This window comes from Orcinus orca, chromosome 17 (genome assembly GCF_937001465.1).
Source record: "Orcinus orca chromosome 17, mOrcOrc1.1, whole genome shotgun sequence".
Classification (NCBI taxonomy): domain Eukaryota; kingdom Metazoa; phylum Chordata; class Mammalia; order Artiodactyla; family Delphinidae; genus Orcinus; species Orcinus orca.
Window position 1 is genome coordinate 54,613,046 of NC_064575.1, and position 22,965 is coordinate 54,636,010.

The following is a 22,965-nucleotide window of genomic DNA, read 5'->3' on the forward strand; positions in this document are numbered from 1 at the left end:
CCGTCGTTGGTCATGGATGTATAACTGTAGCATCCCTCATGTTCTCTGAACACAGAAGAAAATTCTACGCATATATGCAAGTATTGGCATTAGCTGTTGACACAACTCCATTTATATCAATATCTCATCTACAAGTATATTGTTTGTATTATGAATATATGACAGGAAGTAGCCACATATTTCCTTCTTCTCAAGCTATTTGTCAGTTATCTATAATAAATAACTGCTATATTGAGAAACTAAGTTAAGAAAATCATGATTTCATGTATAATAAGACTGCTAGGTGAATTTGCCTCATCTGCAGTTTCTATTCCATTGAGGTGATGCTAGTGTTGATTTGAAAATCTTCTCTTAGAATTGGTAACTCCAGATTATTGTCATGACAAAAAAACACATTACACTAGAGTTTATTTACAACTTATCCAGTTAACAAGGTCATTAACAATATGACACAACTGGAGCCTCATTTCTGTCATCTCCTGTAAACAATAAGGATCTATATTTCAGATTCTTCTGGCTACTTTTATCTTGCAAACATAGACTACTTTATGCTCTAAGGAAGTATGGGAGAAAACGAAGTTTTATTTGGTCAGAGGGATCTAAAACTTCTCCATTAAGTGTAACCTTTGCTGAGGGTTTTTGATATATAATTTTTACCAACTTAAGGAAATGCCCTTTTATTCCTACTTTGATTTTCAAGGTAAAGAGATACTAGTTTTCCTAGGAGTTAATTTAGTATTCCTAGTTTTCTAAGTTACTTTAAACCATAAAATGGTATTGAATTTTATTAAATGCTTTTCTTCATTGATTGAGATAATCATATGATTTTTCTTCTTTAATCTGTTATATTGATTGCTTAACTAGATTTTCTGCTTTTGCACTATCCTTACATTCCTGGGGTTAAATTGTGGTTGATAGTGATATAACATGTTTTTTTGTTTGTTTGTCTGTCTTGGATTTTGTCATTTAAGTTTTAGTTTATGTTTTGACTCTACCTATATGTGAATGAAATTGGTCTGTGCTTTTCTTGTCTTATGTCATAATTAATTTGCTTCATAAAATGAGTTATATGAGTTTTGTTCTTTTTTACATTTAATTTTGTGAAACAATTTATATAGGATATGAATTAATGGTCCTTTAAAAGTGTGGTAGAATTCACCTGTAAACTTGTAGCAATTGCTCTAGGTAACCTTCTGATAAGCCTTCAGCCCACCCCAGATGACACCTACAAATTGTTCCTGAACATACCAGTAGCTTCCTGCATCTCTCTGCCTAAGGGCATTTTATGGCCAAAGGAATAGGCTTAACATGAAGGAGAGGCATAGAAGTGCCAATGAGCTAGTAGATAATACCCAGCCTCCTTGCCTCTTAGTGGGATGATTCTAAGAGGGTTCCATCAAGACTAAGCTCCATTTGCCTCCAGAAATAATGTACTCTTTAATTGAGTACTCTTTAATTGTTTATTGGTTTTTTTCCTTCCATGTTTTACTTCCCCACTCTTTCACTGTACTTCTTGGTATCATTTTTCAAGTAAACAAACTACTTTGCATTCAAATCTTTGGCTCAGGATCTGATTGTGGAGAAACCCAAAACAGGAAAAACCATTTTGGCCTGAGATTTTCTGCAGAAGTATTAAAAATTTTTAAATTGAGCTATAATTCATATAACATAACATTCACCATTTTCCAAGTGGCTTTTAGTATATTCACATGTTGTGCAACTATCACCATTACCTAATTCCAGAACATTTTCATCACCCTGAAAAGAAGCCCTGCGTCCATTAGCAATCACTCCCATCTCACCCAACACCCAGGAAACCGGTAATCTACTTTTTTTCCTCTATAGATTTGCCTATTCTGGACACTGTATATAAATGGATTTATGCAATATGTGGCCTTTTGTGTCTGGCTTCTTTCACTTAGTATGATGCCTTTAAGGTATCTGTGCTGTAGCAAGAATTAGTACTTCATTCCTCTTTATGCTTTAATAATATCCCATGGCATGGATTTATCATATGTTGTACATTTGCTCACCAACTGATGGACATCTAGGTTGTTTATACTTTTGGGGTATTATGAATAATGCTGTTAGGACCATATACTTACAAATTATGTGAATGTATATTTTCAATTATCTTGGGTATTAGTAATGAAATTGCTAGGTCATATGGTAATTCTATTTTTTAAGTTTTAAAGAACTGCCAAACTTTTCCACAGAGACTGTACCATTTTTTATGTGTACCATGAATGTACAAAGGTTACAATATCTCTAGATCTTCACCAGCACTTATTATTTTCTGTTTTAAAAAAACATTGTATCTATCACAGGGTGTGTGAAGTTCTTTTGAGTTCATTTGCTGCCACCACTGTCCACTATAGACATGGCTGAAATCGGATGTGAACCAAGGAGTGCTAAAATAATCTGAAACATGAGACTTAGGATGGACTTCATGCAAAAAAATCTAATGTCCTAGGTCACAAATGGCTGGGGTTTGAATTCTGGCTGTATTACTTATCGGCTGGAAGACCTTTTCTATGTGACTTAACCTTTTCAATCTTCAGTTTCTTCATCCATAACTAAGGTGTAGATTAAATGAGATAACAAATATGCAAGAATTGGACGAGTGTCTAGAACATAGTGAGAACTCAGAAAGTTCTGTCCTTTGTTGTTGTTGTTAGTAGCGTCGCAATGGCAGTGGTAGTGGTTGTGGTGGTGGTGTTATTAGTAGTAGTACCAGGGTTGTGGCTAGAGCCTAGAGTTTGACTCACAGTCCAGTCTGTGCAAAGTGTGGTCTGCAGACCAGGAGAAGGAGCATCACCTGGGATGTTGTTAAAAATTCAGAATCCTTACCTCTCTGCCCCCAGACTTAGGAATCAGAACCTGCATTTTACAATGGCGATTGGAATGCACATTACAGTTTGAGAAGCATGGGTCTAGTACATCATTTTGCTATTCTCAACTTATCCGATGCAGTTCCCACAATTTTGTTTTTAATTTTTGTAACAGCTTTTTTGCAGGACAATTGTTATACAAAAAACTGCACATATTTAATGTATACAATTTGATGGCTTTGAACATATGCATACACCCGTGAAATCATCACCTCGATTGAGGTGATAAACATATCCATCACCTCCAAAACAAATAAACAAACACACACACATAATTAAATGTGATCTCTCCCTCACCCACAATACAAACCCGAGTAGTATTCTGAAATCAGTTGGGTTAGATCAAAAGTAGGACATTGATTAAACAAGTCTGGAAACCTCTGAGGTAAGCTATACATATTTTACTTTCGTTTAAATATTTAAGCAATTTTAATACATGTAAGATAATCTTAAAATACTTCGTGCATTTTCACTTTTGATTAGAAAAAATATATTTCATAATAATACTTGTATTTGGGAAATTCTTAAATGTTATTTTATTTTTTCCTTAAAGACAATTTCATGAGGTCCATGGTATTTGGATTATAGAAATTTGCTAGGCAAACAGATTTTTTTTTTTTTTTTTTTTGCGGTACGCGGGCCTCTCACTGTTGTGGCCTCTCCCGTTGCGGAGCACAGGCTCCGGACGCGCAGGCTCAGCGGCCATGGCTCACGGGCCCAGCCGCTCTGCGGCATGTGGGATCTTCCCGGACCGGGGCACGAATCCGTGTCCCCTGCATCGGCAGGCGGACTCTCAACTACTGCGCCACCAGGGAAGCCCATAGACAAACAGATTTTAAAGAAAGTAATGTATTTACATACTTATTGTTAATATATTAATTTACTCATTCATTGAACATGTCTTGGTGTTGTCTAGGTACTTGGGATATAGCAGTGAACTAAAATAGACAAACACCTCTTATCTTTCTGGGGAGTGTATTCTAATTAGGAGATGCACACAACAAATGAGATAAATAAATATTAGAAGGTTTAAGTGCCCTGGAGAAAATGAAAATCTAGATACTTAATTTTGGGTGATGTTGGAATTTTAATTTGGATGCTCTTGAAAAATGACAGTTGAGCAGCAACTTGAAAAACTTGAAAAAGATGAGGGAGCTAGCATTGCCAATATTTAGGGGAAAAACAGTTTAGACTGAGGTAATAGCGATTACAAAGGTCCTGTGGTAGGGGCATGCTTGACATGTTGGAAGAATAGCAAGGAAGTCAGTGTGGCTGGAGCAGAACAAGTGGGTGAGAATAGTGAGACACAAAGTTAGTGAGATTGCAGAGAACCTTCTGTAAGGACTTTGGCATTTATTCTGAGCAAAATGGGGAGTATGAAAAGATTCTGACCAAAAAAGTGACATGACGTGACTTACATTTTAAAACATTTTGAAGATTTTGTTGTGGGATAGATTAATGAGAGTGAGAAAAGAGTGGCATCTAGGAGAACAGTTATGAGGATATTGCAATAATTTAGGCAGGCAATGGTGGTGACTTAGATTAGGGTGGTTTTGCTGAAGGTGGTGAGATGTCATCTTTGTAGATATATTTTAAAAGTAGAATCAAAACGATTTTCTAGTTGAATGTATGTGGGGTATGAGAGAAAAAGATTATTCCAAGATTTTTGGCCCGAGGCAAAATGAGAGGATGGGGAATTGCCATTAACTGCTATGAGTAAGACTGTGGATGGAGCAGTTTGGGGGTGAAGGTCTGGAATTCAGTTTTGGCTTCGTTAAGTTTGAGATGAATCAAAATACAAATGCACTGAAACTAGATAAAAGTCAGTGCTTTTAATTTTGTGCTGTGATAGAGTTATGATACAGTTTATCTTTCATAGAATAGTAAATCTCCCTTGGGTGGGCCAAGTTTGACTTCCCTTACATTGAACTGTGCTTTGAAGTAGATCAGATGACTGTATGATTAGTGATGTTATTGCCTTTTAGCAGTTACAGGAGCAAGAAGCACAATTTGCAAAAGGAAGTTCATATAGTAGTGCATGGCTTCTGGAAATTTACTTGCAAGGATCTCATATAGTTTTATCCATTAATCTTAAAGTTTTAAAAAACTTTTCTTCTCTGAATTAATGCCTCTTCCTTAAAAATTTCTCTTTCCCAAGAGTGTTCTAGTGATTTCCATGCCACCATGTTTTGTTAGTGATTTGTTACTATTTCCTCTAGTTTTACACCTCTGATTCTTTTCAATTTGGATAAAGCATTATTTTCTAACCTTCATGTAATTATGTTCTGGCCTCTCCCTTTATAAGATGTCCCCTTCAGAAATTATGTCCTGTTCTCCATTTTAAATGAAACCTAGGTGAATATGCTTTATATTTTAAGAAAAATTAAACTTGCTTTCCTCCAATTTAAGCCATAATTTTACTTTAAATTTATTGAAATGATTTTATAGTTCTATAATTTATGAGCATAACTTTTAAGTTATATATGTTGGAAAAGGAATCTGTCAACTGATAGTATGTTTGTACTCTATTGAATTTTTTAGTAAGTTAACATGCAATGGAAAATAATTATTCTAATTCATACCATCACATTTTATAATGTAGAATAATGATACTCTTTCAACTCACTTTTTAATTTTATTAAAGTTACTATATTTTTAACTGAAATTTATTTTTAGGGAAAAAAGTAGGTTAACAATGTAGTGCTAATATGCAAAGAAGCCAGTAGTCCAGATTGAACAAAGTGCTATAGCACAGACTAGTGGGAAAACTTAATAACTGCAGAAATGTTTACTTCCCTTAGAATTGCTGGATATACCTACTGCTTTAAGAATTGTCTTTTCTTTTAAAAACACTTAGAGAAATTTAAATTTAAAATGCAATTCTAATTAAATTAAAATTTAAAAGTCAAGTATTTATTATGAAGGCAGCAGCTACTTATTCTGATAATAATCAATGTACAATTAAATTCTCCTCAATGACTAATTTACTTTGACAATCACTTCCCTAGTTTTTTGGATAAAATTTAATTTAGAACAGGGAGTTTATAAAATGAATCAAGTGCTTTGATGAAAAGAAAAACTAGAAACAGCACTACAAAACATGTACAGCTAATTGGCTACCTTTTATGTAATCTGACTCCTTCACTCACACCTCTCCATAAAAAACAAAACAAAACAAAACCCTGGAAGTAAGCTGTATTGTATTTTAAAAATTATATTTGTATGCAAATTCATTAATTAGTTCTCAGTTAACTAATATATTTATGGTAAATACACATTTCCTTTTAGCGTGATTATAAGTATCAGTAAATGTTTTCACTAGTCCAATTAACCTTAACTGGTTCTCTCTTTTTTATTTTGAAATATTTCAAACATGTCGGGAAGTTTAGAGACTGCCGAGCAGTTATACAAATCTTAACATTTTGCCATCTTTTTAGTATTTTTCTTTGTTTTTTTTAGAGATAGAGCAGTTATCTCGAATACTTATCATTCTACATGTTTTTATTTGTAGTTTAGCTTAATATCTAAACACTGCTAAACCATACATAGTATTATTATACAATGTTTTAAACTTTATATTATGGATCATACTGTATATATTTTTCTGAAACTTGCTTTCTTTAACTCTATATTTTGAGAGTTATCTCAAAATTTAGATTCATCTAAATCTAATTCACTCATTTGACTGCTGAATATAATTCTTTTGCATGAATATGTTAGTTTATTCACTGATTTAGGTTATCTAATATTTTTTCCTAGTAGAGGTGGTGCTCAATGAACATCCCTGTTCATGTCTTCTTGTAATTTCTCTAGGGCAGAAGTAACATTTCTGGATCATAGAGTATATAAGTAGCCATTTTCAGTTTCACTAGATATTGCACAATGGATCTCCAAACTGTTTTGCACTCCTGGGAGGAATGTTTCTGAGTACTGGCTCCTCTTCTTCCTCTGAAATGCTTGGTGTTGTCAGACTTTTAAATGTTGTCAAACTAATGGGAGTGAAATAGTAACTAATTTTTTTAAATTTGTAATTTTTCACTGATAAGATTAAGCTCCTTTTTATTTGTTTATTGGCCAGTTGGGGTTCTCTATGGAATTGTATATTCATTTCTTGACCTATTATTCTGCTGTGATATTTGTCTTTTTCTTATTGAACTATGGAAGTTCCTCATATATTCTGAATGCATATCCTGTATAAACTGTATACATTGCAGTAAAACCTCTCTGATTGTGGTTTCTTCTTTTACTTTATCTTATTATATTACTATTCAAAAATGTTTAAACATTTTAATATAGTAAATTTTAGTTTGTGCTTTTTGTATTTGAGTTAAAAATATTTTGCTTCTTGACATTTGTTCTAAAAGTTTGGAAGTTTTGTCTTTCATGTTTCAGTGTTTAATCCATTTGGAACAGATTTTTGTATATGGTGTGAGGTGTGAATCTATTTTTTCCCCCATTATGGACAACCAGTTGTCTTGGCTATATTAATAGTGTGTCCTTTCTCCACTGATTTGTAATGTGATCACTGGTATATGTGAGAGTCTGTTTCTAGAGCCTCTAGTATGCTCGATGTTCTATTTAGCACTTCTCTACTAATACCACAGTCTTAATTTCTGTCACTTTATAATAAGTAGAGCAAGTCCACCTTAAATTGTTACTTATCTTCAGAATTATCTAGATTTTCTTATCTTTGGCTCTTCCATATTCATTTCAGAATTAGCTTGATAAATTCTATGAAAAACATGGTAGGAGTCTGATTAAAATTGCACTGAACGTTATAGATTTAATTCGGGAGATTGACATCCTGGTGGTATTTGGTCTTCTTATTGCAACAGAGTATATCTTTCCATTTATGTAAGTCTTCTTTTAGACTCTTGTATACTAATTTTCTTTGAAACAGGTATCTTTAAAATTTTTTTATTAAATGTTTATGATTGGTTATTAGTGGTGTACTGAAATGCTGTTTATCTTTGTCCATCTTTGATCTAGGAAACTTATGGAGCTCTCTTATTACTTCTAATATGTTGTCTGTAGATTTTCTTGGATTTTTATGTCATAATCAAATGGTGTTCACAATCATATAGTGTTTAGATAAGGACAGTTTTATTTCATCCTTCTTCTTGTCTCGTGTGTGTGAGATTTACTAATAAGCTAGTGCCTCCAGGACAGTGTTGAATAGAAGTGATGATACTTGGAATCCTTAGCTCATTCCTGACTTTAAGGGAAATGCTCTTACTTTTCATCTTTAAGTATAAAATAGGATATAAGTTTTTGTAGATACCCTTTATCAGGCTTAAGCATTACTTTTCTATTTGCTAGATTTTATTTTCACATGAATGAGTCTTACATTTTATGAATGCTGAATGGTTATTCCGTATCAATATGACCACTTTTTTCTATTTTAATCTATTAATGTGGTGAATTACATTGGTATATTTTCTAATATTAAACTATTCTTGTTATAATCTTCCCTCTGTCATGATAGGTTCTTTTTGTTCTTTATCATATATATTTGCTGTATGAAATTTAACATTTGATGTTAAGATCAATGCATCCATTTTTATTTGTGCTGTTGGCCTATAATTCTACTTTTATATTGTCTGTGGTAGGCTGAAAATGGCCCCTAAAAAAATATCCATGCCCTAATCCCTGAACCTGTGAATAACCTTATATAGCAAAACAAACAAACAAACAAACAATCTGTGCAGATATCATTATGTAAGAATCTTGAGATGGGGAGATTATCTGCCTGGGCCCTTAATATAATCATTTGTATCCTTATAAGAGGGAGATTACACACACAGTGAGGATGTAGCAGAGAGAGATCTGAAGATGCTATCCCTGAAGATTGGATTGACGTGGCCACAAGCCAAAGAATGCTTGTAGCCATCAGAAGCTGACTGCCAGAAGAGGCAAAGAACTGATTTCCCCTAGAGCCTCTTGAATGAGCATGACCCTGTTGATACCTTGATTTTGGCCCATTGATACTGAATTTGAATTCAGACTTTGGTCTTCAGCATTGTGAGAGAATATATTTCTGTTGTTTTAGACCACCAGTTTGTGGTAATTTGTTACAGCAGCCATAGGAAACTAATTACTGCCCTTTTCTGATTTTGCCATTAAAATCTTTCTAGTCTTATAAATTGCATTGGGGACCTTACCTTCCCCCCCCCCTTTCTATAATAGTTTGAAAAAGTTTGGGATTATCTGTTTTTTCAGTGTTTAGTAGGAGTCAAATGTAAAACCATTTAGACAATGCATTGCATTGTGTCTTCGTGGCTGTGCGCGGGCTTCCTCTAGTTGCAGCAAGCTGGGGCTACTCTTTGTTGCGGTGCGCAGGTGTCTCATTGCAGTGCTTCTCTTCTTGCGGAGCGTGGGCTCTAGGCGCACGGGCTTCACTAGTTATGGCACGCAGGCTAAATAGTTGTGGCTCACAGGCTTTGTTGCTCTGCAACATGTGGGATCTTCCTGGACCAGGGCTTGAACCCATGTCCCCTGCATTGGCAGGTGGATTCTTAACCACTGTGCCACCAGGGAAGCCCTGTGGACCAATTTTTTTCAAGTCCTTATTGAATTTGTTACAATATTGCTTCTGTTTTATGTTTTGGTTTTTTGGCTGCGAGGCATGTGGGATCTTAGCTCCTCGACCAGGGATCGAACCCTCACCCCCTGCATTGGAAGGCAAAGTCCTAACCACTGGACCACCAGGGAAGTCCCAAATATTGGCATATTTAGAACTGAAAATAATAATACCTTATAATTTTGAATCCTCTATGTCTTTGTATTCTTGGGGCCTAGATGGTTTTTGATAAATGATGACCAGCCACACTAATAGGCTCTAACCATGGTGATTTACAGGCATGTATATTTCTAAGATATTTTTAACAGCATTCATCATAAGATACATTTGCTGGTTAACTTAATTGGTTAAAGGGTTCCATTAACAAAAGTCCTGCTATTATATTCCCAAATTAGTTAAATTATTTTCCATGGACACAGACTTTACCTCTAATAGATGTTAATTATTTCACAGCCAACTAGTAAAAAGTCATCTCATAGCATGTGTATGTGTTTGTAAGGCATCCTGCAGTATCATCAATTTACAAGGTGCAATGTGTGTAAAGGTTTTCAGCTGAAAGTGTCAGTCCCTGTACTAATTTAAGTGAGTGAATTTAGGCTTCCTAAGCTTTAAAGATTAATAAGCTCTTAATCCAAGAGTAGGAGGAGATAGTAAGAGAAGGGTAATTTGTTAGGATATAAGGATTACTAGAAGCCAGCAGTTTAGGAGGGCACATAGGATCTAGTCTGAAAAAGAGCAACCAATGTGGATAGCTCAGAGAGTATGGGAAGGGTATTAATACACAGAGAGTCAGACATCATCCTTCACACTTACAGTCATTTATCTTATATTAATATCTATTAGGTGTTAACAGATGAGGAAAACTAAGCCCATAATGCTTCCAAGTCTTTTTTTCATTTTGTGCTATATGGAAATGATGCTATTTGTACAATGAGTAATTTGTTTAAAATAAAGCAGAAAAGTTGAAATTCAAATTTAATTTATTTTAACAATATTTTCTGGTTCTATATTTAGTGCGCCTTTCACTTTTAAAAGATATCTGCAATACCTATAATTGCCACAAGATGGCATTGAAAGGCTGAAGATCTTGGTTGAAATTTGATTTTTGAGACGATTGATGAGTTAGATATATTTATATTTTGTATGTATTCAAACCAAAAGAAATTTGGACTATGATGTATTTTTTTAAAATTTGAGATTTTGGTATTTTAATATCAAAAATACTTTCTTATTTACTTTTAAAAATAAGATAGTCACAGAAATTGATGTTATTGCTGACTAATTCTTTTGGAAATGGATGAAACATAAATCTTAGTGTAATAGTATAAAAAATTTTATTATAATACATCCCCCAGAAAGACTTTAAAAGAATTCAAGTTAGCAAACATTTAGAAGGTCTTACTGGTCTTATTATGCAAATAGAAGATACAGACCTTGCCCGCAGTGAGCTTTCAATTTAGTTGGAGAAAAGAGAAATGTATATACAATTTGAAGGGAGAACAAAATAAAAAAATGATCAAGTACAGTGTTGTATGATATAAACTATACAAACAATGTGAACTGGGAATAATGAGAAGTTAAGCAAAAATTTTAAATGGTATTTTACAAAAGCATTCTTGTATCAGTTGAAAATACCATGTTGAAGTTTTCTTTTACTGCGATTATCTATATTATAATTTATTTAAACTGAGGAAATGTTTAGCAATCTGGAGAGCTGTGTAAGATTCAATATTTGACATAAAACATAGAAAACACTTGAAATATTAACTTACCTTTTATTTCATGAATGTATGATTTTTTTTCTAATTGAAAAATATTTTTCAGAAGAAGGCGAAGGTTTTCTGGTCAAACAGATGTTAGTTTTAATATTCTTAGATTTCTGGAGTCTGAAAAACATATCTATTAAAAAATCAAGTGTAGAATGGTGGTTACCAGGGGATGGGGGGAGGGAGAAAAGGGGATTTGCTGTTTAATGGATATAGACTTTGAATTTTGCAAGATGAACATTTTGTAGATCTGTTTCACAGCAATGTGAATATACTTAATACTACTGAACTGTGCACTTAAAAATGGTTAAAATGGTACATTTTATGTTAAGTGTCCTACTAAAGTTATGAGCAATTAATAGGTTTCTATTGAGGATCAGCAATGTTCCTAGCTTTATTTTAGTCATTAGGAGCTACTCATAAGAAATAAAAGCCCCTTCAAGAAACTGTAATATAGTTGATGATAGAAGATTAACCTAATATTAGTAGGTAATCTATTGAAGTCCAACATATACCAGGCATTGTGCCAGACGTTTTATATAAATTATTTCAATCCTCAAAACAATATAGGGGATGAATATTATTATACCTATTTCTCTATTTTATCATTAAAGAAACTAAGTTTTATAGCTATGAAGGTTCAGTACCTTGTTGAAGGTTGCCAAGTTTCCAGTCTTGCAGTTGTTATTTAAACCCAAGTTTTTCTAACCTCAAAATCCATTTTCTTTGTATTATACTATGCCCCTAGTTTAAATACAAAGCAATTAAAGAATATAAATAAACAACTAGTAATTTCACATTCTAGTTTGGTGTTTCTACTGCCAGTAAATATTGTCAGTTTTGTCTGTTGACAAAATTAAGATATGTGATTTAATTAACAATAGCAGTTGATCAGGATTACATTTTAACTTCAGAAAGGATAACCATGTACTTTTTTTGTTAGCTTGAGTTGTTGTCTCTATTTTTATTTGCTTTTAACTTTTGGAAACACTAATTTCTTTTCCCTGTATATTCGTGTGCAGGTTATGTGGGTATGTAATTTGTGCCGAAAACAACAAGAAATCCTCACTAAATCAGGAGCATGGTTTTATAATAGTGGATCTAATACACCACAGCAACCTGATCAAAAGGTTCTCCGAGGACTGCGGAATGAGGAGGCACCTCAGGAGAAGAAAGCAAAACTGCATGAGCAGGCCCCGTTCCAAGGACCCTCAGGTGACTTATCTGTACCTGCAGTGGAGAAAAGTCGATCTCATGGGCTCACAAGACAGGATTCTATTAAAAATGGGTCAGGATTGAAGCACCAAATTGCCAGTGACGTAGCTTCAGACAGGTAAACATTTTGCTTAATCTTTAGGTAAACATTATTTTTAATCTTCATTCCAAACAGAAATAAAAATACATGAAATGTTTAGGCAACAAATGTGTTGTCTAAATATAATGTAAATGTCCATATGTTTTATAGAAATGCTGAAAGTGATGTTCAGGACTTGAGCTATTATAGGTTTGAACAGTCTTAGGTTTGATGTGGGAGTGTCAGGTTTTTCCAGAATAAAGAAGTGAAATGAAACAGGGAACCTAGATAGGTTATGGTCACAGGAAAGACAAACTGGCATAAGAGCAAGGGGAATGAAGAAATTTTTTTTTAAGACACTTCGGAGAGGTTCAACTGATGGGACTAACTGGGAGAGGAATTAAGAGAATGGGGAAGATTAAGGATGCCTCCAAAGGTTCTACCTTGGGTTGACGGATGAAGTGGTCTTCCAAGCAGGTAAATATTGATGAAAGGGTTTCGTGAGTTTGATTTTTCCATGGGCTAACTCTGCTATTTACTCTTTTGGCTCAGTTCTATGGGCTTCTCCATGTTCAAAGGGTTAGACTTTTTAAAACAGTGTTTATGGTTCTTAGAGTTCCTACTTTTGGAAGGGGGAGGATGAAAAGTTTTCTTGGGAAGATTATTTTTCTATACCACGTTCCTCTGTTTAAATTAAAAACAAAATCTGGTTTACACTATGTTTGTTATCTAGAATTGGCAGACACATTTACACGTGAACAAGTAGAAAGTCATGCATTTTGTGGAAAAACAAATCTAAACTGTACTTATAGGATGGTGGGTCCTGAGCGTTATCGAATGCAAGTCTGTGTGCCCGACGCACAGTGAGGCCAAAAAGTACCAAAACGTCAGTTTGGAGCGGAGAAAGGTATATTGTAGGGTCATGCAAGGAGACGGGTGGCTCAGGCCCCCCAAACCCCGAACTCCCCGTAAGCTTTCAGCAAAACCCTTTTATAGGAAATGTGAGGGAGGGGTGTAGTTAGTTGTCAAACTTCCTGGTGTCAGAACCTTTGTTCTTGAGGTCAGGTCATGGTCAGGTAACAATGTTCCTATAAACCTCCACCAAAATGAATGTTCTTCCCGTTCTGACAAGAAAGGGCAAAGTCCCAAGGCTCAAGTTTCTCCCTCCAGGGTCCAGGCCCTGGCTAAGAGGAGGGGGTCCCTGCGCGGGCCGTTACCCTGCCTGGGAGCGTTCATCCAGCACCCAGTCTGGGTCCTCCTGCCAGTGCCCAGGCCTGGCTGAAGAGGCAGATCTCAGCTGGTGGTGCCCTCAGGGCCGGGTTATCAGACCCTGCCCAGCCGTCATCACTGAGGGAGCCAAGTGCCCAGGACCCAGCTGGCTCTCGGGCTTTTCACTTAAACTGGAGCGAATCACTTGTAGCAAATATCTGTCAGGTGAATTCCCAGCTCGCAACAATTGTCCTTCTTTGAGAAGAGCCCCAGCCGTAGAGGTGGACCTGAACTAGTGATGTGCAGTGTTCTTGCAACTTACCCCTGACCTCCGGCCACCTCTTAGGGAGTTAGACAACTGATCTAAGCTGTACCAATTTTCAAAACTTGAATGGACAGACTGAAGCTGATTGAAGCTGTTACCTTAGTGGCAGTGTGCATATAATCCCGGTGCTGAGGCCTCCATTGACTGGGACCCGTGGAGACTGCCGCCGCCATTAGGTCAAGGCCTGGGCCCAGCCAGTGGGCAGCCATGGCAAGGGCTCTGGAACTTTGCAGGGCACAGCCCTCAGCCTGTCCTGGGCCCCCCAGCTCACCCACCAGCGTGGAGGCTGGAGGGCCTCGAGCCCTGGGGAGAAGGCCACGATCCACCGCTCACGGCACTTTCTGCCCGGAGGATCACTGCGAGGCTGACTGCTGGCAGAGCGGGACCTCTAACCGCTGTTCTAAGGCCTCGTGACGGCCACGCGCTGGCCAGGTATTAAGGGTGGAATGCTAAGGGCTGCCTGCCCGCCCCGCCCCGATTACAATTTGAAGGCAAAGAACAAATCTCTCCTTCAAAGTTGACATCAGATTTTGCTCAACACGAGTCCCTTAGTAACAAAAGTTGAGTTAGGTTTTGTGATGTAGACTCTCCTCCAACTTGAGGGCAACTGACCCCCGCCCATTCACACAGCGACAGCCCTTACCTGCCTTTCTTCGGAGCCTGGACTCTGGCTGCTGGCCTGAGGTCCGGCGCTGGGCGGGGTGGTGCTGCCCTCCAGCCACTGTTGGCCACTTGATCAGGCTTCCCTGGCCCAACACCCTGCCAGGTGCTGGGGATGGAAAAGCTCAAGCCCCAAACCCAAACGAGGGGAGCGTTGGCCAAGAACTGGAGGGCTGTGAGCCTTCAGGTACGCGGGGTTGGGAGAGGGGCTCAGCTGAGCCTGAAGAACCTGAGCGAGGCCAGCTACCGACTGGACCGCGCCCCTGCGTCCGTGCCCCACCCCACACCAGCGTCCCAGCCTCTCCTGTGCGCGGCTTGGTGCGAGGCATACCCGCTCCTATTACGTGAGCACTCAGTTATGACAGGTAAGGTAACTGGGAGTCACTTTAGAGGGTGGCTAAAGCCATCGCTCTGGTGTGCTGCTATGTCTTGGGAGAATAATAAAATGATGGCTGTGCCAGATCTTTTGAAAACTAGCAAAAGTGAAACAATGTAATCCTACCTTTGGGCAAAACAGTTGGTGATTTCATGGCTGGTGTGCTATGAACTCGTCTCAGTGCAATATCTCAGGAACCCAGGAATTTTAAGGTTAGAGGACCATCTTAGATTGAGGACCACCTTAAGCACACAAAGATTTGAGAGCGGGTAGTTTATATGGAAGGCAATCCCAGGCACTTACCTGTAGGGAAGTGGGAAATGATCCAGTTAAGAGAAAGAATATTGGATGCATTCAAGAGCAGGTAATTTCAGCAGCTGTGTCTTAATCTTACCGGGACTTTTGGGAGACCCGGTATCACGACCTCAAAGTTATCCCATATAATGGGCAAGGAGGCTGGGGATATTTATCCATAACTTTCCTTTGCCATTGGTCTAGGGCTGTTCCTGGGGTTGTTAACTCTCTAGAACTCATTGCTCAAGCATACTCCTGTGCCAGAGAAAGCACTCAGGCAGAATATTAAAAATACAGTAAGCAAACATTGCTATGTGGGGAACAGTGAAGGATACGGCAACGTGGGTTAAGACAGTAACAGTGTCTGCTACACAAGGACTTTAGAAATCAAGAAAACTTGTAAAATGGCAAGTGAAATGGTCAAGGTATATGAGCTTGGGTGAAAAAAATAGATGATAACAAGTGGAGATAGGATTTTAAATGCATGAATGACAATAAAATGGATAATGGGAACAGACTCCTTCAAAAACTAGATAGCTGCATGAGATAGTTTCCTTTGGACTTTAGAGAGGTAAGTTTGGGAAGAAAAAAGGAAATACTAAAACACTGAATCACATAATCAATTAGTAAGTTTTGGAGTGCATATTGTCAGGAGGTTACGGATGTTAGAAATAAATACAACAAATTTTCGAGTAATTAATTCATCACTGTAGGGAAGCTAGAAGCATATCTCTAATCTTTGAAGAAGGTGGTAATAAGAACAAATATATTTCTTTCAATATTATCTCTTAATGGTTCTTTCAATGACAAACTACTAGCCTGAATAAACAGTAGAATCTGGAAGCAAGGTGTAGTAGTTCCTTTTTTTCTTTTGCCTTGTGCCTTTGACAGCTGTAACTAGTAAATGCACACTTTCATGACTCCTTGCTTTCTGAACCTAATACAAGTCAGACCAATAGCTTCTTTTGTTAATAAGAATTACTTTTAGTCAGGGAAGAAGTTAGAGCTTAATATCAGATTTGGTAGTTATGCCTAGAAAATGTAACTGGTTATAATTGTATAAAGTTTTATTTGGAAAGTACTTTCTCTTCAAGACTAATTTAATTCCCCTTATCATCAGCAAGAAAGAGCCTATGGTTTATTATTTTTTAAATGCAGATTCTATATTAATTTATTAGGCCTGTATCTTTGAACCTTTTGAATTGTTTCCCCTAGAGCAAGGGATCAGCAAACTACATCCCTGGCACCAAATCTGTGCCATCTGTCTTTTGTAAATAAAGTTTTATTGGAACACAGTCACATCTATTAGTTTACTTATTATCTATGGCTGCTTTCAGCTACCATTGTAGTTATAAGAGTTGAGTAGCTGCAAGAGACCATGTTATATGGTCTTCGTAGCCTAAAATATTTACTTTATGACCCTTTACAAAAAAATTTGCCTTTTCTTGCCCAAGAGAGTAAGTAGTTAGTTCTCTTAGTGGTGTTGAAATTTCTCCTTTCTTTGCTCATTTTCTTTTGTTACTATTTAAATTACTTCAGTTAAGCCTTTTTTCTTGTTAGCCTTACCTCCCGCTCCTCTCTCTCTCTTTCTCTCTCTCTGTCTTTGTCTCTCTCTCCCCATGTTTTTCTCCTTTCTTACCACAATGGGTCTTTCAGCAGTATTTGACTTGGACAGTAAAATGGAGCATCTCATAAAAAATATAACTCCAGTTTAAAGTATTATTAGTAATTTGTTCTTCAGTACCATTCAGAAACCAGTGGCCTCAAAAAGAGAAACTTTGCTTTAATTAAATTTAAATCTATGAACCTAGAAGTATGTTTGAGAGAAGAGTGTGTTACATTTCCTTCTTTTTAGGAGCTTTAGTTTAATCTTTAACTATATACTGCAGTGGTTTTGACCTGTTGGATGACTTTTTACTTCTCTCATAGAAGTAAAGCACAGTGCTTTACACATAGACCTTTAGTATTTACTGAGTGAATGAATACCAAGTTGGCTCTAGACCTTAGCTTTGAGTTAATGAGTATTTACTTAATTCATTTATTCATAAAAATGACAAATGTTTATTATCAACTGAGATACAAAATATTGTTAGAGATTTTCAAATATGTTTTTTTTAATTTCAAAATACATATTGAAGTAACCACTTTTTTTGTTATGTGCAGTTTGTTTACCCTCTCCCTTACTATGTGCCCCAGGAGTGCCCAGTGGTTTCTCAGCCTTTAATTTACATCCATATAACCTGACGATCTTATTAAAATATAGATTTGAATTTGATAGGTCTGAGGTAGTACCCGAGAATCTGTGTTTTTAACAAACTGCCGAGTGATGCCAATACTACTTACTAGTGGAGACCAGTAGCAAAGCACAAAGGCATCTAGAGATATATTAGGGAGGGAAACACCAGTGTCCTTTAATAGCTCAGTGGCAGTTGTCCTTTGTAGCTCCGTCACTAAGAGGCATAACACTTAGTGGACCTTTGTGGTTCTTAGAGGCAACATCATTCCACATTTGAGTATACTGTTTTGACACATTTACTGAGTGGGGCACAGGTTGACCACATCCATGTAGGTGTAAGTATCTGACTCCTTTATTATGACATCTTGGGTTGTTGTGCCTGAGCATTTACTTACTTAAATATATTTTATTTTTTATAAATTATTTATTTTTCCTTTTATTATAGAGTTAGGAATATATATATGTCTTAAAAATTATGTGAATTCTTAGGACATTTTTTCCTCTGGATTTCCTTTTCAGAGTAGTAAAGGGGATGTTACAAAGAATTTGTTTTACAAAGAGGCTTTGGCCTGGAAGAGGGCTGTGAACCACTGGGTTAGAGGAACTAAGATGGGATTTAGAGGAGGGTGGGTGAAATAGCCATTTTTAAAACAATATTATTTTGTTAAAAAATTACAGAAAAACCAAAGTAAAACTGTTCTGCAACATTGAGTTGATGTTTTATACATTTGGAATTATTTAAAAGTTGGATGCTCATATTTTCCAAAGTTGAAAATTAATGAAATTTAGGAAACAGCTATTTGTTTTTTTCTTTCATGTAACATTTTACTATTTATTTATTTAGCACTTCCTAGAATGTTGGGAGAAGTTAAAAAGTAAGAAATATTTTGACTAATTTGTATGGTGGAAGAGATACAAAAACTGGAAGTTAGAAGATATAGGTCCTGTTCTAACTTCTTCCCTTTACTGTTAGCATTTGTAGATGTATATCTTTTCTTTGTGTTTACTTTTCGATCTCTGAAATAGGAAAGGTGTTCTCCAAGATCTTGAAAAGACCTCCAGGTCTAAAATTATTTATGTTGTATTTTAAGGTCTTCTGCCATGGTATAAACTTGGAAGCATTCTCTTCCATTTTTTCTTCCTCTCCTATAATTGATAGTCTTGTGTTCTATTAGTAGAGGATTGTATTCATTCATATTAAACTCATTATTATAATTAGTTTATTCAACAAATATTTATTGAATTTCGGTATAGATATTACTTGTTACCACATGGCCAAATAATTTCACCATGATTCATATTTATAATTGAATATATTGGCAATATTAGGTTAAATCTTCACTAAGAACATTTTCACTGTGATCTTATAACTGTATTACTATGTAATATTTCTTATGCTATTTTCCCTACGTCCTTATTCTATTGTGAAACAAAAGTTTAAAAGTGATAGGAAAAAGTAACAGAGTTACCTGCTGTTAATGGACTATGAAGCATTTTTAAGAAGCATCACTACAAAGAAACAATATTTTATAGGCATTACAGATTCTTAAGTATTTATTTCTGCATTTTACTGCTTAAATAATGACACAATGGGGCTTCCCTGGTGGCGCAGTGGTTGGGAGTCCGCCTGCCGATGCAGGGGACGCGGGTTCGTGCCCCGGTCCGGGAGGATCCCGCATGCCGCGGAGTGGCTGGGTCCGTGAGCCATGGCCGCTGAGCCTGCGCGTCGGGAGCCTGTGCTCCGCAGGGGGAGAGGCCACAACGGTGAGAGGCCCGTGTACCGCAAAAAAAAAAAAAAAAAAAAAAAAAAATAATGACACAATGAAAGTACTGAGAGTCTATATTATGATTTTGTCTGGAATTTTAATTAGACAAGAGTGAAAAACAAAAAAGTCATATGACTAAATTACATCTCAGTGCATTTTGTTAGATGGTGAAAAATGCTACCAGGTGTAAGTGATGACAAGAGAGTAATACAATATAAACCGATTATCTTAGATCGAAAGTGTAAAGCTTTAAAGCAAGTTAAAACTTGTATAATGAATAGTTAACAGTTTGGTAATAACCATCATTTCTTTATTCTCTGTTACTGTTGACCTTCCAGGTATCTTTGTGAGCATTTGATTATTTTAAAGTAAAAGTAATAATTAAAATATATGTTCAAGACTTCTGCTATATGTATAGATGGAATAATAGGGCCTCGATTTACCTTTTTGCCCAAAACATCTGTAAAAATAGACAAACTATTTGAAACAATGGTTTTTAAGAAATTGGGCATCAGGCAACAGAGGAGAATAATACCTGAGAAATGGGAAATAAAGCGAGCCTTATGATTGCCTTAGCATACTGCTTTGAGAGTTTCCAGGATGTTGCAAGGGAGAGGAGTATAGGCAGAGCCCAGAGGTCTTCCTGAGTTGAGGAGACAGTTCTGAGGGTATGGGGAGACCAAGGCAGCTGGAGTTTTCTAGAAAGAGTACCAGAGAGGAGAGAGCTGAACAGCAAGATATCCTGGAGATCTACAGATAATTCTTGTGTATTCAGTGGAGGAATGATTGGGACATGCATGTGAAGAAACTACTTGAGGCCAGGGAAAGAATCATCCAAAATGATTAGAGAAACACTGGCCTGCATTCACACAGGACCAAGAATAGTGTCTGTTCCCAGCAGCCAGACTAGAAAACCTCAAGATTCCTGGAACTCTGGGTAGAGTATTTTGGAAAGTCTTGCCTCAGCAGTGGGGAATAATCAATGCTAAACTGGGTACTGCTCTCAGACAGAATAACAAATCATAAAAACAAGACCTGAAAGGATCAGCCTGTTTCCAAGTAACTTAATTGCCTCCCAGAACAAAGTTCAAGAAGATTTATAGGAATACAAAAATATCCAGCACCCAACAAGATAAAAGTCGCAGTGTTTGGCATTCAGTCAAAAATAACCAGGCAAAACAGCCCGAAAGCACAATCAATAGTTAGAAAGTAATCAGACACTGGACACCAATCCAGAAGTGACACAGATATTAGAATGAGCAGGCAAGAACGTTAAAAAAGTTACTATAATTGTATTCCATATAATTTTAAAAGTTAAGTAGAAATATGTAATATTTGAAAATAAATGCTAAAATGATCTAATGCTAAAATGAGATGAGAATTATAATATTGGAAATGAAAAATGCACTTGATGGGGATAATGGAAGTTTAGGTATTGAAGAAGAAAAGATTAGTGGATTTGAAGACAAACCAATAGAAATGATCCAAATTGAAACACAGAATTAAAAAATGAATAAAATAATTTAAAAAGTGAAAGAGAATCATCAACTAAGGGACAATATCAAGCAGTTAATATACATGTCCTTGAAGGGGGAGGAGAGCATGCAGAGTACAAAGAAAAATGTAAAGAAATGATTGTCAGAATTTTTTCAGATTTCATAAAACTACAAATCTTTAGCTCTGAGAAGGTCTACAAACTCCAAATACAAGAAACATGAAGAAAGCTACACTAAGGCATATCATAATCCAGTTTCATAAAATAAGTAATAGAGAAGCAATCTTAAAATCAGTCAGAGAAAAAAGACATGTTTATATGTATAGACATGCTTACAAAGATAAAGATGACAGCAGATTTCTTGTTGGGAACAATGTAAGAGAGATGAGAATGAAACAAATGTCTTTAAAGTACTAAGAGATTTAAAAACAATAAATAAGCCATCAACCAGTATTTTATAGCAGTGAAAATCTTTGAAAAATGAAGGCAAAAATACCTTTTCAGATATACAAATGCTGAAAAAATTCATCACCAGTGTAACTGCATTGTAGGAAATGATGAACAGAGTCCTCTAGGCAGAAGGAAAATTATACCAGATAGATATATGTATCTACACAAGAAATGAAGAACAATGGCAGTGATAAATACATGGGTAAATATATAATCCTTTTTTCTTGTTACTTAAAAATGCTTAGAAGATAATAGAAGACAATGGAGAGTCTGTAATATGTACCCACTCATACTGACAACTAATTTTCAACAAAGGTACAACGGCAATTAAACAGAGAAAGGACAGAAAGGAGAAGAAGACTGAAAGCAGATTGTACTGTAACAATGAATATCCATTTAAAAAATGAAATTTGAAGCTTGCTTTTTTACCATTAAAAAACCCCCAAAATGGATCATAGCTATAAATATAAAAATTAAAAGTATAAAACTTCTAGAAGAAAATATAGAAGAAAATTGTTGTGACCTTGCTTTGGGCTAAAACTATAAAGCTGCTAGGAGGAGCCAGAGGAGACTATCTTCATGACGTAGGCAAGGATTTTGAGATAAACACAAGAAGTGCTAATTATAAAAGGCAAAAAAATGACAAAATAGACATCATCAAAATTAAAACTTTGTTCATCAAAGATACTAAGAAAATGTATAACCAAATTATACTTCAAGAAATTTCAGGAGAAAATATTTGCAATACATGTAGCTTAAAAAGAATATAAAGAGCACTTACATTTAAATAATAGAAATAAAAAATAACCCTAAAAAGTGCAAAAGTATTTTCTCCACAACAGAAATACACAAATGGCTAATAAACAAAGGAAAAATGTCCTATGTCTTTAGTCATTTGGGAGATGCAAAGCATGATAACCATGAGATACTTTGATGCACTCACTTGGAAAATTACAATTAAAAAAAAAACAATGAAAAACCTGATATCACTTAACATCTGTGAAGATTTGGAGCTACTGGATCTCTAATACTTTGCTGGTGAGAGTTTAAAACATGTAAAATGGTACAGGTGTTTTGGAAAAGTGTTTGACAGTTTCTTATAAAATTAAATATACACTTGTCTTGTGCCCCAGTAATTCTATTTTTAGGTATTTACCTAAGAAAAATGGAATCATATGTGTACAAAAATACTTGTGTATTAAGGTTTATCGCAGCTTTGTTCTTAGTAGCCCCCAAATGGAAACTTCCCACATGTCCACCAATCAGGTGAATGGATAAACAAATTTTGGTAAATTCAAATAAAAGTATTGTTCATTAATAAAACTAGAGAACTATTTACATGCACAGAAACACGGATGTCTCAAAACCATTGTGCTGAGTGAGAGAATCTAGACATTAAAGAGTATATAATATACGATTCCACGTATATTAAGGTCAACAAGAGACAAAACAAATCTTCAGTGTAAGAAATCATAACAATGCTTTTGTTGGGGAAACTTCCTGGAGTGATGGAAATGTTCTGTGTCTTGAGAGGGATATGGATTACTAGTTGTATATATTTGTCAATAGCTATTGTAGTGTTGCACTTAAGATTTGTATACTTTTTACTGAATGTAAATTATA

At 35.9% G+C, this 22,965-nt stretch overlaps 1 protein-coding gene across 1 annotated transcript in view; it reads left to right on the forward strand.

Moving 5' to 3' along the window:
• The window catches only part of RIMS2 (regulating synaptic membrane exocytosis 2), a 635,932-nt gene that overhangs the window by 233,437 nt on the left and 379,530 nt on the right, over positions 1–22,965 (forward strand). Inside the window, exon 12 of the mRNA XM_049700520.1 lies at positions 12,260–12,570. Within this exon, the coding sequence (XP_049556477.1) occupies positions 12,260–12,570 (311 nt within the window). The remainder of the gene's footprint in view (positions 1–12,259; positions 12,571–22,965) is intronic.